This window comes from Nuphar pumila, chromosome 2 (assembly GCF_984573655.1).
Source record: "Nuphar pumila chromosome 2, dmNupPumi1.hap1.1, whole genome shotgun sequence".
In the NCBI taxonomy this organism is placed as follows: Eukaryota; Viridiplantae; Streptophyta; class Magnoliopsida; order Nymphaeales; family Nymphaeaceae; genus Nuphar; species Nuphar pumila.
Genome location: NC_143250.1, coordinates 81,633,002 through 81,646,347, shown reverse-complemented (window position 1 = coordinate 81,646,347; position 13,346 = coordinate 81,633,002). Strand labels below are relative to the sequence as shown.

The 13,346-nt window shown below is 37.9% G+C and overlaps 1 protein-coding gene across 1 annotated transcript in view; it reads right to left on the bottom strand.

Moving 5' to 3' along the window:
- Window positions 1-544: 544 nt before the first annotated feature.
- Window positions 545-13,346, bottom strand: part of LOC149845846 (ABC transporter B family member 6-like) — a 36,196-nt gene continuing 23,394 nt past the window's right edge. Inside the window, exon 11 of the mRNA XM_089996043.1 lies at window positions 545-2,147. Within this exon, the coding sequence (XP_089852169.1) occupies window positions 918-2,147 (1,230 nt within the window). The 3' untranslated portion in view covers window positions 545-917. The remainder of the gene's footprint in view (window positions 2,148-13,346) is intronic.

Sequence of the window (13,346 nt, the reverse complement as noted above, 5' to 3'; positions counted from 1 at the left end):
TCAGGTACAAAAAGGTTTTGGATATTAAGTTTCCCTCGAAAAAATCAACCTGTATTATTTATGGACCCAACTCAAGTCTTGGTTTTATCAAAAATCAGATTGGTTTGGTCAAATACTTCCGGTATCTTAGTTCAAATCAGATTTACCCAACTCATACCGGCCTTACCTAAAATTTATTTGAATATTGCTTGGGAAAGTACAGAACTAACATTTTCCCTTGGGAAGCTCAAGTTTCCAGTTTTCTAGCATAACATAACAACATGAATTGATTAGCAAGAAGATTTGGGTGGGGCATGGGCGTGGCACCCACACACACACGTTCATGGGAGCATATGCATGCACGCAAACATGCAGAACAAGAAGATGACCTGGGTCTTCACTTGAAGCAAAGTGAAGAAAATCCAAGAAATACTTGGATTAGAAACGGGCCTACCCATTGCTGTAATCGGGATATAAGAGCATGATTAAACATCCGAGACTAGGCTGATTGTCTAATTAACAAGATGCAGAAAATGAATCAGGAACAAACTGGAGAGGATGATGAATCAAATACATTTTTCATTTAACAGGCTTAAGAAAAAGAATTTGGTTACCCTACCCCCTTTGATTATAAATACGTTATGAGGAGACAGCATTTTTGCACAGAAATGCCGATCTCCCCAAAAGAATGCCTTCACACTGCTTCAAGCTCTCACAACCAATCACCTGTCACTTGCAGAACCCTGCTTCTTTCCTACAACTGAGGCCAATCATGTACTCAATTCAACATTGTTACAAGCCACAACTCTCTTCAACAATTTACCTCCTCCACAAAGAAGGGACATCGTGGAGATACTGTCTCTGAGCAACGATTTAGGAAGCATAAACAATGGGCTTCAGAGAAGAATCAGATGAAAATCTTGCCCCAGGATACCAACTCATATTAAATGCCGCTGTCGAAGACCTTTGCCAAAGTGTGGTTGCATTAACCGCACATACAACCCATTCATAGCCACCAGCGAATCATGTGTGCCTTGCTCTACAATGTGGCCACCATTGAGAACCACAATATTGTCAACATGCCGCATCATTGCTGCTCTATGAGCAATTAGTATCGTTGTCTTGTTTCCCATGACTAGTGTATCTAAAGCTTCTTGCACCACCCTACTTGATTCAGATTCAATGGAAGAGCTTGCTTCATCCAGTAACAAAATGGGTGCATTTTTTAGCACTACCCGTGCAATTGCAATCCTCTGCTTCTGCCCTGGTGTCAAATCCACACCCCTCATGCCCACATGAGTGTCATAACCATGCGGCAAGCTGCTGATGAAGTGATGAGTATTTGCTATCCGTGCCGCTTCCTTCATCTCTGCCTCTGTTGCATTATGCCTAGCATATATGATATTCTCACGTATGGTCGTCGAAAAAATTATTGGCTCCTGCTGAACAAGGCCCAGATGGCTCCTCAACCATCTCAAATTAAACAGCTTCAAGTCTCTACCGTCGAGCAAAACCTGGCCAGCAACAGGGTCATAAAACCTCTCAATAAGTGATATTATTGTGCTCTTTCCTGATCCGGACACTCCAACTACAGCTACAGTTTGGCCACCATTCACTTTGAGACTGAAATTGCTCAATACCATTACATCTGGACAGGTCGGGTAACAAAAGTCCACATTCTTCAACTCAAGGCTTCCATATACATTGGGTGGTTTCAGGCCACTGTTTTCATCTGAGTCAATTTTAGGGACACGTTCTATGATTTCAAACACTGAAGTCAGTGACTTCCGCCGCTTGAGTATGTAAGGTGCAAGACCAAAAGGCTCCACAAGAGCAAATGTCACAAAAGAGAAAACCATGTATTCCTTCAGAGCAGTCATCAGACCAACATGACCATGTCTTACAGAGAAAGCTGCATACCACAGGAGCAGTGCATTACAAGCAAACAGCAAGAACTGTGAAAACCCAAAGCCAAACCCAATTGCCATTCCATGAAGGAAACTCTGTTTGAATATTTTCATAAGCTGGACCCTGTAAAGCTCCATTACCTTGTTGCCAGCACAAAATGCAACTACCGTGTAAATGTTTCTCACAGCATCCTCAAGGACCAACGAAGCTTTCCTGTGCATCTCCTGAATGCCTCTTGAAAATCCAGCGAGCCACATTTTCTGCAACTCCAAATGCATGAGGCACAAAATCAGGTTCAAGTGGTAGTGGATAGGGGACACAGTGGAAGATCTAAAAGAAATAAAGCAATGGAAACAGCCAGAGAGAGAGGCCTACTCAAAATTGCCATGATAAAACCAATTACACATGCAACTGCAAACTGCAAACATCAACCACTATATGCAGGACAAATGTAAAATCAATCGCCAGGTTGGCCCAAGTAGCTTCAGCCCACAGGTCTCTCTCTCTCTCTCTCTCTCTCTCTCTCTCTCTCTCTCTCTCTCTCTATCTCTCTCTCTCTCTCTCTCTCTGTGTGTGTGAATGCACACAAATTACATGCTTATGTGCACACATGCAGCCAAAGGAAATCAAGCAAAGAGGCAGATCTATCTCTACTCAAGACTCCAGCCAAGGAGCAAATAGTGAACCAATTGATCAAGGTATATCAGGTCCAAGCCAAGAATGGACCCATATTGACTCATAGGAAGATCAAAGAACAACAAAGCAACATAACGGAAAAGAAAAAACTTTTTTCTTGTATCTTTGCTTTTCTGGGGTCAGACCCCAAATAGTTGAGTTTATACCAAGGTTGCCAAACTAAGAAGCGGAAGCAGGAAACGATATGGGAAGCGGAAGCGAGAAGTGAGGCATTTAAAAATTTATAGGAAGCGGGAAGCGAAGTACCAATTTAAAAGCGAAATGTGAAAAAATGAAGCAATATGGTAATTGAATAGGAATCGAACAAGAAACAAATAAAAACTAAAATAAAATTGATCATTCTTATATTTCGTGATTTTTCAGTAAAAGAGTTAATTTTTGTTAAAATCTAACAATGATGATTACTAATTTAAAGAAAGTACATGGAAAGTGAGTGAAAGCGTGAGAAAAAATACATGAAAAACTTGAAAAGAAACGTCAGAAAAGCATATAGGAAGCATAGACCATGTGTGTGGGAAGCATAGAAGAAGCGTGGGGGAATCGAGATTCCCATGAAGTTTCGGAAGCGAGGAGTATCACGCTTCCGAAGCGAGTTTGCGAGAAGCGAGTTTCCGGGAAGCGAGCTTCCCACCTACCTAAGAATATTCCGGTAACTCTGGTTTATACCCAGTGCAATGAGGCTTCCGACAGGTTGGAGGTTCTTTATTTGGAGTCAGGAATAGTATCAGTACTACAACTTTTCCCACAAACATTTTGCTTGGTTCATTAGTGGTAATGAGAGAAAAATATCACAGTGATTTCATATTGTTTGGAGAACAAAAACCAGAAAACATTTTCCTTCATCATTTTTGTTATGCTTTAAAAATGAAGAAGAAAAAATGATGTTGCTTCATACGCTCAATGTTCCAACAAAGAACAGTACATGTTCCTGACACACCATCTGCCATTTACACATTTTGTTCATGAAATCAAAGTGTATAGGCAAGACAAAGTCCATCATCTCAAAAAGGATGAAAGGACAGTGTTAGATATTGGTTTCCTTCAATCAAAACAAAATATTGAGTCCACAGAATTGGTTTACAATCTTATATAAAAAAACTAGCCAATTAGTCATGCACCTTCCCTAACTACTGAATGTGTGAGGCCATCTATGAGATGCTTTAGTGACATTCTTAAATTTTGAAGTGATGTTTGGAATCTAGAATCTTTAAACTTTGTTTTTTCAGGATTCTGACCCTAAATGCCTGAAAACAATTACTTTTTTAATCCTCATTACTGTTTCAGATCACGTCACCTTCAAACTGGATTCTCCCTATATCCCCCTCTATCATCATCTCCATTTTAGTGCCCCTCCTTTTCGCCATCTCATGGGATATTTCCACCTTTGGGAAATCTATTACGATACTTTTTATAGTGCTATCTCCTTTTCTACCTTCCAAGAAGAAAACATTTTAGCCCCTCTTGCTAATTGTTTGCCTAGTGAAAGTGAGAAGTGGATTTACAAAACATAATTTAGATAAAAAAAATAAGAATAATTAAAGCTCATGCATGTTTCATCATCTTTCTAACCTTTGGTCCCATGGTTTAGATGAGCATAGAAAGTGGAGTTCATCAGTCTATGTCCTTCCCATAAAATTTTGCAATTTGGACTAAATTCTGTTCTGGTCTTTGACCATTTCCTTGTAAGAAAATTATAGGATACAAAGCCTAATTAAATAGCTGGAGATTTTGCTTGGCTAGCCTCCTCTAGTGCACAGCTTGAAAAGCCGCAACTAGAGAATAAGGGCATGGATTAGACATACCAGATGCTCTCCTCGCCAGATTTGCAGTTTAGAACTCCATTTACATTTTCATAAAAGTGCACTTACTCTCGAAATCTATCTAGACTCATTTGACTGCAGAGTTCAATTGGTTTCTTAATTAGTGCAACACTAGAAGCCTCAAATTTGCAGATTGGATTAGAAGCTCTCGCTGTAAGTAGTTTAAAATGTGGCATTGGTCCATTCCTCAACATGGTGGTACACATGGAATCCCTGCCAGTATTTCTGAGGATGATCAGGTGGAAACCAGGATGCATCTAAATGCCTCGTACCCATGGACTTACATAAATCTTGCCTGATCTTGGTGTTGAATTAATAAGGTCTCCTACCTTTTCTTTGTTGTGATCCTCTATTACTCTTTTTTCCCGGGTCTACCTAATGGCTCCTCATCACTTGACCATTTCTCTTGGTGTAAAATACTTTTATTTGACTAGTAAAATTTTCTTCTTTAGCAAAAGGATACTACATGCATACACTGGCACACACTAACTAGACAGCATGCAAATGAATCCTCCTTGACATGCCAAACAGGCCTTGACAATCCAAACCCATGGGTCCAACCAATAGTAAAAAATATTGGCAATATTTTAGAAGTTATATTAAGATTAAATTGTGCATTTTTTTATACTTTTACATACTTCTATAGATTTTAATTTTTTTTTCAAGAATTACCCAAAAACAAACAATTTTAATTTATCACAAGATTTTCCCACTCCTAGAAAATCCTCATACTGAGATTTGTAACATTGGGTCCAGCTCACACACATCACAAAGTAGATATGGGACATGGATTCTCTGGAGTTTCCATTAAGAATAATGTTTATAGGGACAGAGTACAGATGTAGACGTGGAGTATCCATGTCACATGTTGACCCAGTTTTTAGCAGAAAGATAGACGGCAATTGCACACTTGTAAACAGCATAAACTTGAACCAGTGGGCTCTCAGTCGAGATGGACTTGTTTGAAATGCTCATCACTAATAACATGAAGCACAATGAACTGACAAGCAATAGAGCATAAGGACCAGGCTTCCATATATACAATAATGAATAAATTCATAAAGCAAATTAACTGAACAATATCATAGTCACAGATATAGCCGATAATTTGAAAATATCGGCCTTTATAAATCTTTTTTTTTTGGAAAAACAATTCAAAAGGTAAAATGTCACGATATTTTCAAAAATAATTTTATAGTGATGTTATCGTGATAATATCATGATAACAATGTGATATTTTCAGTTACTTTTACTTTTACTTTTTCTATTTCTTCTATATATCTTAAATATGTTTTTCCTCTTTCTTTTATATATTTTACTTCTTTTTTATATTATATTGCATACATGTGTATTTTATTATCTAAACATACAATTTTCTTATTCCTGCTATTTTTATATTTTTTTAAGTCCTGAGATCTTTTTGAGATTTTCCCAAGACTTATCAACTAAATCTATATTATTGCAAGATTTGCCTCATTGAGATATAGCTGAGAGTCTGACACCAAAATTTGTAACTACGAAAAATATACAGCTAACTGAAATTATAAAAACTAAGTGATAGTAAGGATAATACTGTAATGAATCAAGAGCCTTCACTCACGGACAAATGTCCACCAAAAAATCAATATGGACAAATACAAAAGTGGCCACAAAGGGTACACTCACAAAACCCACAATGCGCAAACACAAAAAGGCTCACAAAATGTAAACAATATAATTTTTATTAAGGTCACAATATGCAAGAATGCATTTATTCAATGAGGGGGTTCACCCCCTTTTACATACAAAATAAGAAGCTCAAAGAGCCGTTGGAACTAGTCCAATCCAACTACATTTGTAGCCATTGGACTAGCTCCAATGGCTAGTCAGCCTTAGTCAACCTAGTGTTGACTAGTCAGAATAATACAAAAAAGAAAAAGAACTTTACAAAACATGTATTACAAATATAATACACAATACATATGTATTTTCAATAAGTACACACACACACACATTACATTTTAACACTCCCCCTCAAACTTAGGGAAAAATGACCGAAAGTTGGACTAAAAAGAAGTGAAATTTAGGAACCGAAAGTTGGACTAAAAAGAAGTGAAATTTAGGTACTGAAGAGGTTTGGTGACCAACTGGCATTCGGATATAACATAAGGGAGATCAATAGTGTCATGCAGATACTCCTTTTGTACATAATAACAGTCAATCTTGATATATTTAGTGCGCCCATGAAATGTACGATTGTTGGTAATGTAAATTGCACTTTTATTGTCACAATACATTTTTTAGGCTCCTGTAACTTGAATTCTCATATCTACCAGCAATCTTCTGAGTCAGACCACCTCCATTGTTGTGGTAGTTATTCACCATCATTAATTTTCATCTTGGCATTGACATCTTCTAGAGTATCAATTGTCTTACCATTTGTGATTCTAGACCTCAAGACAATTTCATAAGCAAATTTAGACTGAGACTAATGATGTTAAAATCGTGCCTCAAGGCGCAAAAAGTGTGCCTCACCTTGAGGCGAGACCCTTTGTGCCTTGAGGCGCATGTCTAAGGAGTAAATGACAAAAAAATAACAAAAAATGCAATTTCAAAACATTAAAATACATTATTTATTTTTATTTTAATAAGATGTATTTTTTTAACATTAAAATAACAAAAAATAGCTTTTATTAATTAAAAACTTTAAAAAATTATGTCCTCATATCTTATTTTTCAAAACATTTTCAAACTTACGAGTTGAACCTGCACATGCATCCTCGTGTCGACCATGTGTCTTTCTAACATACATTGAGATGGATGGTCATCAGCAGTGGAGCTGTATGCTAAGCGAATCAGAGTCCAATCTGAATGCATGTTTGGATCTTACTTGAATTATTCAAATATGAAAACAATATGCCAAACTCGGATTGGATATTTGACAGTATCCAATCCATTTGCACCCCTAGTCCATAGGATGTTAGGTTGGTAAGTCTAAAACCAAACTGAGCATTGATGGTAGAGAAGATAGTTAGGGTAATGAATATCCTGTGTAGTTTTTCTCGTGGAACTCATTTAGAAAATAAAAACCAATAATTTTTTGTATAATTATGTGTTAGGAAAAAGTAATCATGTATAATAATTTTTTTCGGTATTTATTTGAGATTTTCTATCTTATTAGTTGTTGCCTTATCAATTAAGCATTTTTTATTTATTTGTATTTTTAGATACTTTTTAAAGTATTTTTAAGTTTTCAAAAAAAATTGAAGCTTACGCATTATGCCTCACCTCAATTTTTGGTGGAGCGATTCGCTACGCCTCAACGCTTTTCACAACATTAATATATAACTCATTTTCTAACAGAGGTTGCGGCTACTAAGGTCCTATCGATGGTCATCCTAGCAATTAGAGTAAAGGTTTCTTCATAATCTATGCTATATTTTTTGGAGTAACCCTTAGCAAGTAATCGAGCTTTATATCTCTCAAGAGTCTCGTCACTCTTGGTTTTCATCTTAGATACCCACCTACAACCTATATGTTTCTTGCCTTGCAGAATGTCTTGAAGTGTCCAAGTGTTGGCCTTTTCTAAAGCTTCTAACTCTAGCATCATAGCTTGCATCATAGCTTCAACCCACTCAGAATGTTTTTTAGCTTGAGCATAGGTTGAAGGTTCTACATAAGAATGAATTAAAACAATGCAAGCCATGTACTTGGAAGAAAAAGACTCATAAGACAGAAACTTTTCAAGTAATTTTGATGTTCTACATGACTTTCTTGTTTACACTTTAGGTTGTTTTTCAATATCAGAATATTTTTATAGTGCACATGAATGCTTAGGAGCCCTACGCCGAGAGTATTGCAAATAATTTTTATTATTATTGTTGATGACCTGAAAACAAATTCAAAAACCGAGGCAGAGAGAGACGACAGTTTAGAATAGAGAACTCGTTACTTCTGGATTAGGGCTAATCTCTATATTAAATAGAGATAGTCCAAAGAATGAAATTACACCCAAGTCCCTCATTAAATATTAAATTCAAATAACCTCTAGTTTAGAAAAACTTTTAACTAAAAACCTCTTAGTCTCAACACTCCTCCTCAAGCTGGAGCATAGATATCGATCATGCTCAGCTTGTCACAACATTTTGAGAAATTTGGTCTAGCAAGAGGCTTTGTAAACATATCTGCAACTTGATCTTCTGACTTTAGATATTTGGTAGTGATATGACTAGCTTGCACCATATCTCTTACATAGTGGCAATCAACCTCAATGTGCTTTGTTCTCTCATGAAAGACAGGATTGTTCGCTATATATGTGGCAGCCTTGTTATCACACATCATGGTCATAGGAGAGGAAACCTTCACCTGAAGATCATGAAGAACAGTACGAACCCACATCAATTCAGTAGCGGTTTGGGCCATAGCCCGATATTCTGATTCTGCACTCGACCTAGAAACCACATTTTGTTTCTTACTTCTCCAAGAAATCAAGTTGTCTCCCAGAAACACACAGAATCCCATGGTAGATTTTTTATCCACTACAGATCCTGCATAGTCAGCATCAGAATAGGCTACTATCTCCAGAGTTTCACCTTTCCTGAACAATAATCCTTTTCCAGGAGAAGATTTTAGATATCTGAGAATCATTATAGCTGCATTCCAGTGTACTTCAGTTGGTTTGTCCATAAACTGGCTAACTTTGCTTACTGCTAAAGCAATATTCGGCCTGCTCACAGTTACATACAGTAGCTTCCCTACTAGGGAGCGATAGCTTTTGCTATCAACCGGTTTTGACCCTTCTTCAAACAACTGAACTTTCTGGTTCATGGGAATAATTGTTGGTTTAGCTCCCAACATTCATGTTTCCTTTAATAAGTCAAGAACATACTTCCGTTGAGACAAAACCATCCCTTCACGGCTCCTATCAACTTCTATACCCAGGAAATATCTAAGTGAACCAAGGTCTTTTGTAACAAAGTGTTTTTGAAGATGAGCCTTTGTGGCTTCAATATTTTTTTCATTGTCTCCTGTAAGAATGATGTCATAATGATGTCATCCACATATACCACCATAACAACTATGCCTGAGCTAGTTTTCTTGATAAACAGTGTATGATCTGTCGCTGACCTATTAAAGCCAAAGCGTGACATCACTTCAAATAACTTCTGAAACCATGCACGAGTACTTTGTTTCAAGCCATAAATCGCCTTTCTCAATCTACACACCTTCTGACACTCCCCCTCAACCTCGAATCCTGGAGGTTGTTGCATGTAAACAATCTTAGATATATCCCTATATAGAAATGCATTTTTCACATCTAATTGGCACAAGCTTCAACCATGTTGAACAGCTACTGAGAGAACAAGACGAATGGTACCCATCCGTGCAACAGGAGAAAAGGTTTCAAAGAAATCAATACCATATGTCTGAGTATACCCTTTTGCTACTAATCTGGCCTTGTACCTTTCAATAGAACCATCAGATTTGTACTTTATTGTATATACCCATTTGGGAATCAACTAGATCCCATGTATGCTGAGATACTAAAGCATCCATTTCTTCTTGCATGGCCAGCTTCCACCGATTATCAAGCGCTGCCTGTTGATAGTTCAGAGGAATAGTTTCAGCAGATAAGGCTGAAATAAACGTTTTCATCTGATTTCCAATTCTAGCATCGGAGACAAAATGAGATATGGGATATAAGGTACATTGTCATGTCCCCTTGCGTAGAGCAATAGGCCTGTTATCATCATCATGAAGATCACTATTGTCACTAGAACTTACCTCAGGGAAAGAAGAAGATGAAGGCACTTGCGGAGGTGGAGCATTACACACATATACCAATGGAGGATCATTAAATTTTGAAGAGGATGAAGTTTGGTTTGGTAATGAGGGCACAGACTCCAAAGGAAAAGGAAGTATAAGTAATGCAAAAGACTCAGTTGGATCAACCTGCAGCGGTGAACCGGTACTAGAGTAATATGGAGTGGATTCCAAGAAAGATACATTCGCACTGACATACTCTCGGCGAGAAATAGGATCATAACATCGATATCCCTTTTGATTTTTGGGATAACCTATAAATATGCATTTTGTAGCTTGAGCAGCTAATTTATCCTGGTCAGGTCCAAGTTTGTGTACAAAACAAACACATCCAAATATTTTTTGCGAGAAAGAGAATAGTGGGGCATTAGGTTTTAGGATATGTAATGGAATTTGATCACCCACAGAAGATGAAGGCATGCGGTTGATCAGATAACAAGAAGTTGTAATCACATCACCCCAGTATAACGCAGGAACATTGGATTGAATCATAATGGTCCGGGCAACATCAAGCAGGTGTCGATGTTTTCGCTCAGGCACCCCATTTTGTTGAGATGAATAGGCACAGGAAGTTTGGGGTTGGATGCCATGATCTTGGTAAAATTGTAACAGAACTTTTGATTTAAACTCAAGAGCATTATCAGTGCGAACAATCTTGACAATAGATTCAAACTGAGTTTTTATTTCAAGAATTAAGGATTTGATAATACTTGAAACTTCATATCTTTCTTTTATTAAAAACACCAATGACAACTTAGAGAAATCATCAACAATAACAAGATAATATCGACACTTAGTCCTAATAGGAATTTTACTAGGACCCCATACATCAGTATGAAGAAGTTCAAAAACTTTATTACTAGACCGACTCTGACTCGAAGGAAACAAACTTCGATGATGCTTGCCCAGCTGACAGCACACTGAAAGGATGTAGTGGAAGGAATTTGAGGAAAGACAGAACGAAGCTTTGACAATGAAGGATGACCAAGACGACGATGCCACTGAACAGGACTGAATGAGTGTTCCACTGCAGCATGAACATTACCCACTGGATGATGTAGGTAGTAGACTCCATTTTCTTCATAGCCTCCACCAATCTTCTTCCCCGTCAGCAAATCCTGAAAATGACAACCCATCGGATCAAATATTACTCTACAGTTTTGTTCTTTTGTAAGGCAACTAACAGCGAGTAGACTTTGAGGAAAGTTTGGAGCATGAAGAACATTTTTCAACTGTAAGGAGGAGGATATAGAAATATTTCCCTGACCAACAACCGGGGAGGAACTCCCATCAGCTAATGAGACTCCTCGATGAACAGTAATATCCTTTAGATCTGAAAAAACAAGTGAATTTCCACACAAGTGTCTGGATGCACCAGAGTCAATAATCCACTTATTGTCAGTCGGATGAAGATGATTTCCTGTTGAGTAGGCAACACCAGCTACAGGAGGGGTTGAACTCAAGGGGCGAAGAGCTATCAGCTCATCATATTCAGCACGACTGAGGGTGATACTACTGTCACTTGCAGAGATATTATCATGTACATTTGTTGCCTCGAGAGTAGTAACATTTGCTTTAGGAGCATATGACTTTGATGAAGAAGAGGTTGGCCGACCATGCTTATCACAGCAACAATCTTTTAAATGTCGAGATTTTCCACATAATGTACATTGAAGTTTTCCTCTGCCTCCCATACCTCGTCCACGACCTTGTCCTCTGATATTCTGAATATTTTCACGCTCATAACCAGACGAGACAACAAGAGCAGATGACTGAGTCACAGGCTGAGATTGTGGAAGAGAGATCGCAAGTCTACTCAAACGATTGTATGCATCAGCAAGAGTAGGTACATCTGATCCAGTCAACATTTGGACTTTTGCAACAGAAAATTCTGAAAAGAGACCTGTAAGAAACCGAGCAACCATAGTTTGTTCTTGATGATCCTTTTGCTTCGAGCAACAAAGAGGCCTGCGAGCATTGAGTCTTTCAAATGCAGCTTTGACAGAGGCATAGTATTGGGCCAAGGTCTGATCTCCCTGCTGCAAATTATATATCGTTTGTTCGACTTGCAGGATACGACTCACATTAGTCTCTTGTGAGTACGTATCTCGAAGATTATCCCACATCTGTTTGGTTGTATGATAGTAAATTAAACCATCTGCAATATGGGGTTCGACACTATTCATGATCCATGACATAACTATGTCATTATCTCCATTCCAAGTAACGTATTTTCCAACCTTTTCATTAGGTTCATCTTCCAACAAAATATGTTTTCTACGATGTCCAGATACCGACATCATAAAAGTTCTGGACCACCTGGCATAGTTAGTTTCATTTAACCTTACAGAGGAACCATACGAGAAGGGATTTGCAAAAGCCTTATATTTCCCAATATGTTCAATTTTAGAATCACATTTTGAAGATTCACCCATTCTGAATATTGAATCCTATTTCAGCTTCAAAAATAAACTTACTCACGTGAACAGCGTGTGTTATAACCACATGTCAGGCAAGTCCACGACTACACAAGCTGTCACACCAGAAATTAAGTCTTGACAAGTGACCCAAACAATAGTGTGTGGTACACTCACACATCAGCCAATACTACGACCAGCAGCAGTACTAATTAAAAAAAAAACTTTCCACAAGCAACATATGTTTCCACACAGCAGAGAATCACGCCTGCTGCTTCCACGAACAAAAAAAAATGCTATTGACATTCTGTTTTCACAGCACTCATGCTACGACTGAAAAAAAAATCACGACACAGCCTGTTGCTCACGCCTGCTGCTTCCACGAACAAAAATTGCTATTAACATTCTGTTTTCACAGCACTCATGCTACGACTGAAAAAAAAAATCACGACACAGCAGGAATCACGACTGCTGATATTCATGTTCTGAAAAATGAACAACCAAATAAGATCCGAGAAGAACTCGACACCCAGATTCACGACCAATGACAGCATGTTACAGCTGGAAGAAAAATTTCATGACTCAGTAGGTAATCACGTCTGAAATCAAACACCCAAATATATTTTAAGGAGAACTTGGCACCCAGATTCATGACCCATGATAACATGCGCACGCAGAAGCTTAGAAATCACGACAGTTGCTCTCATATAAATCACGACAGCCA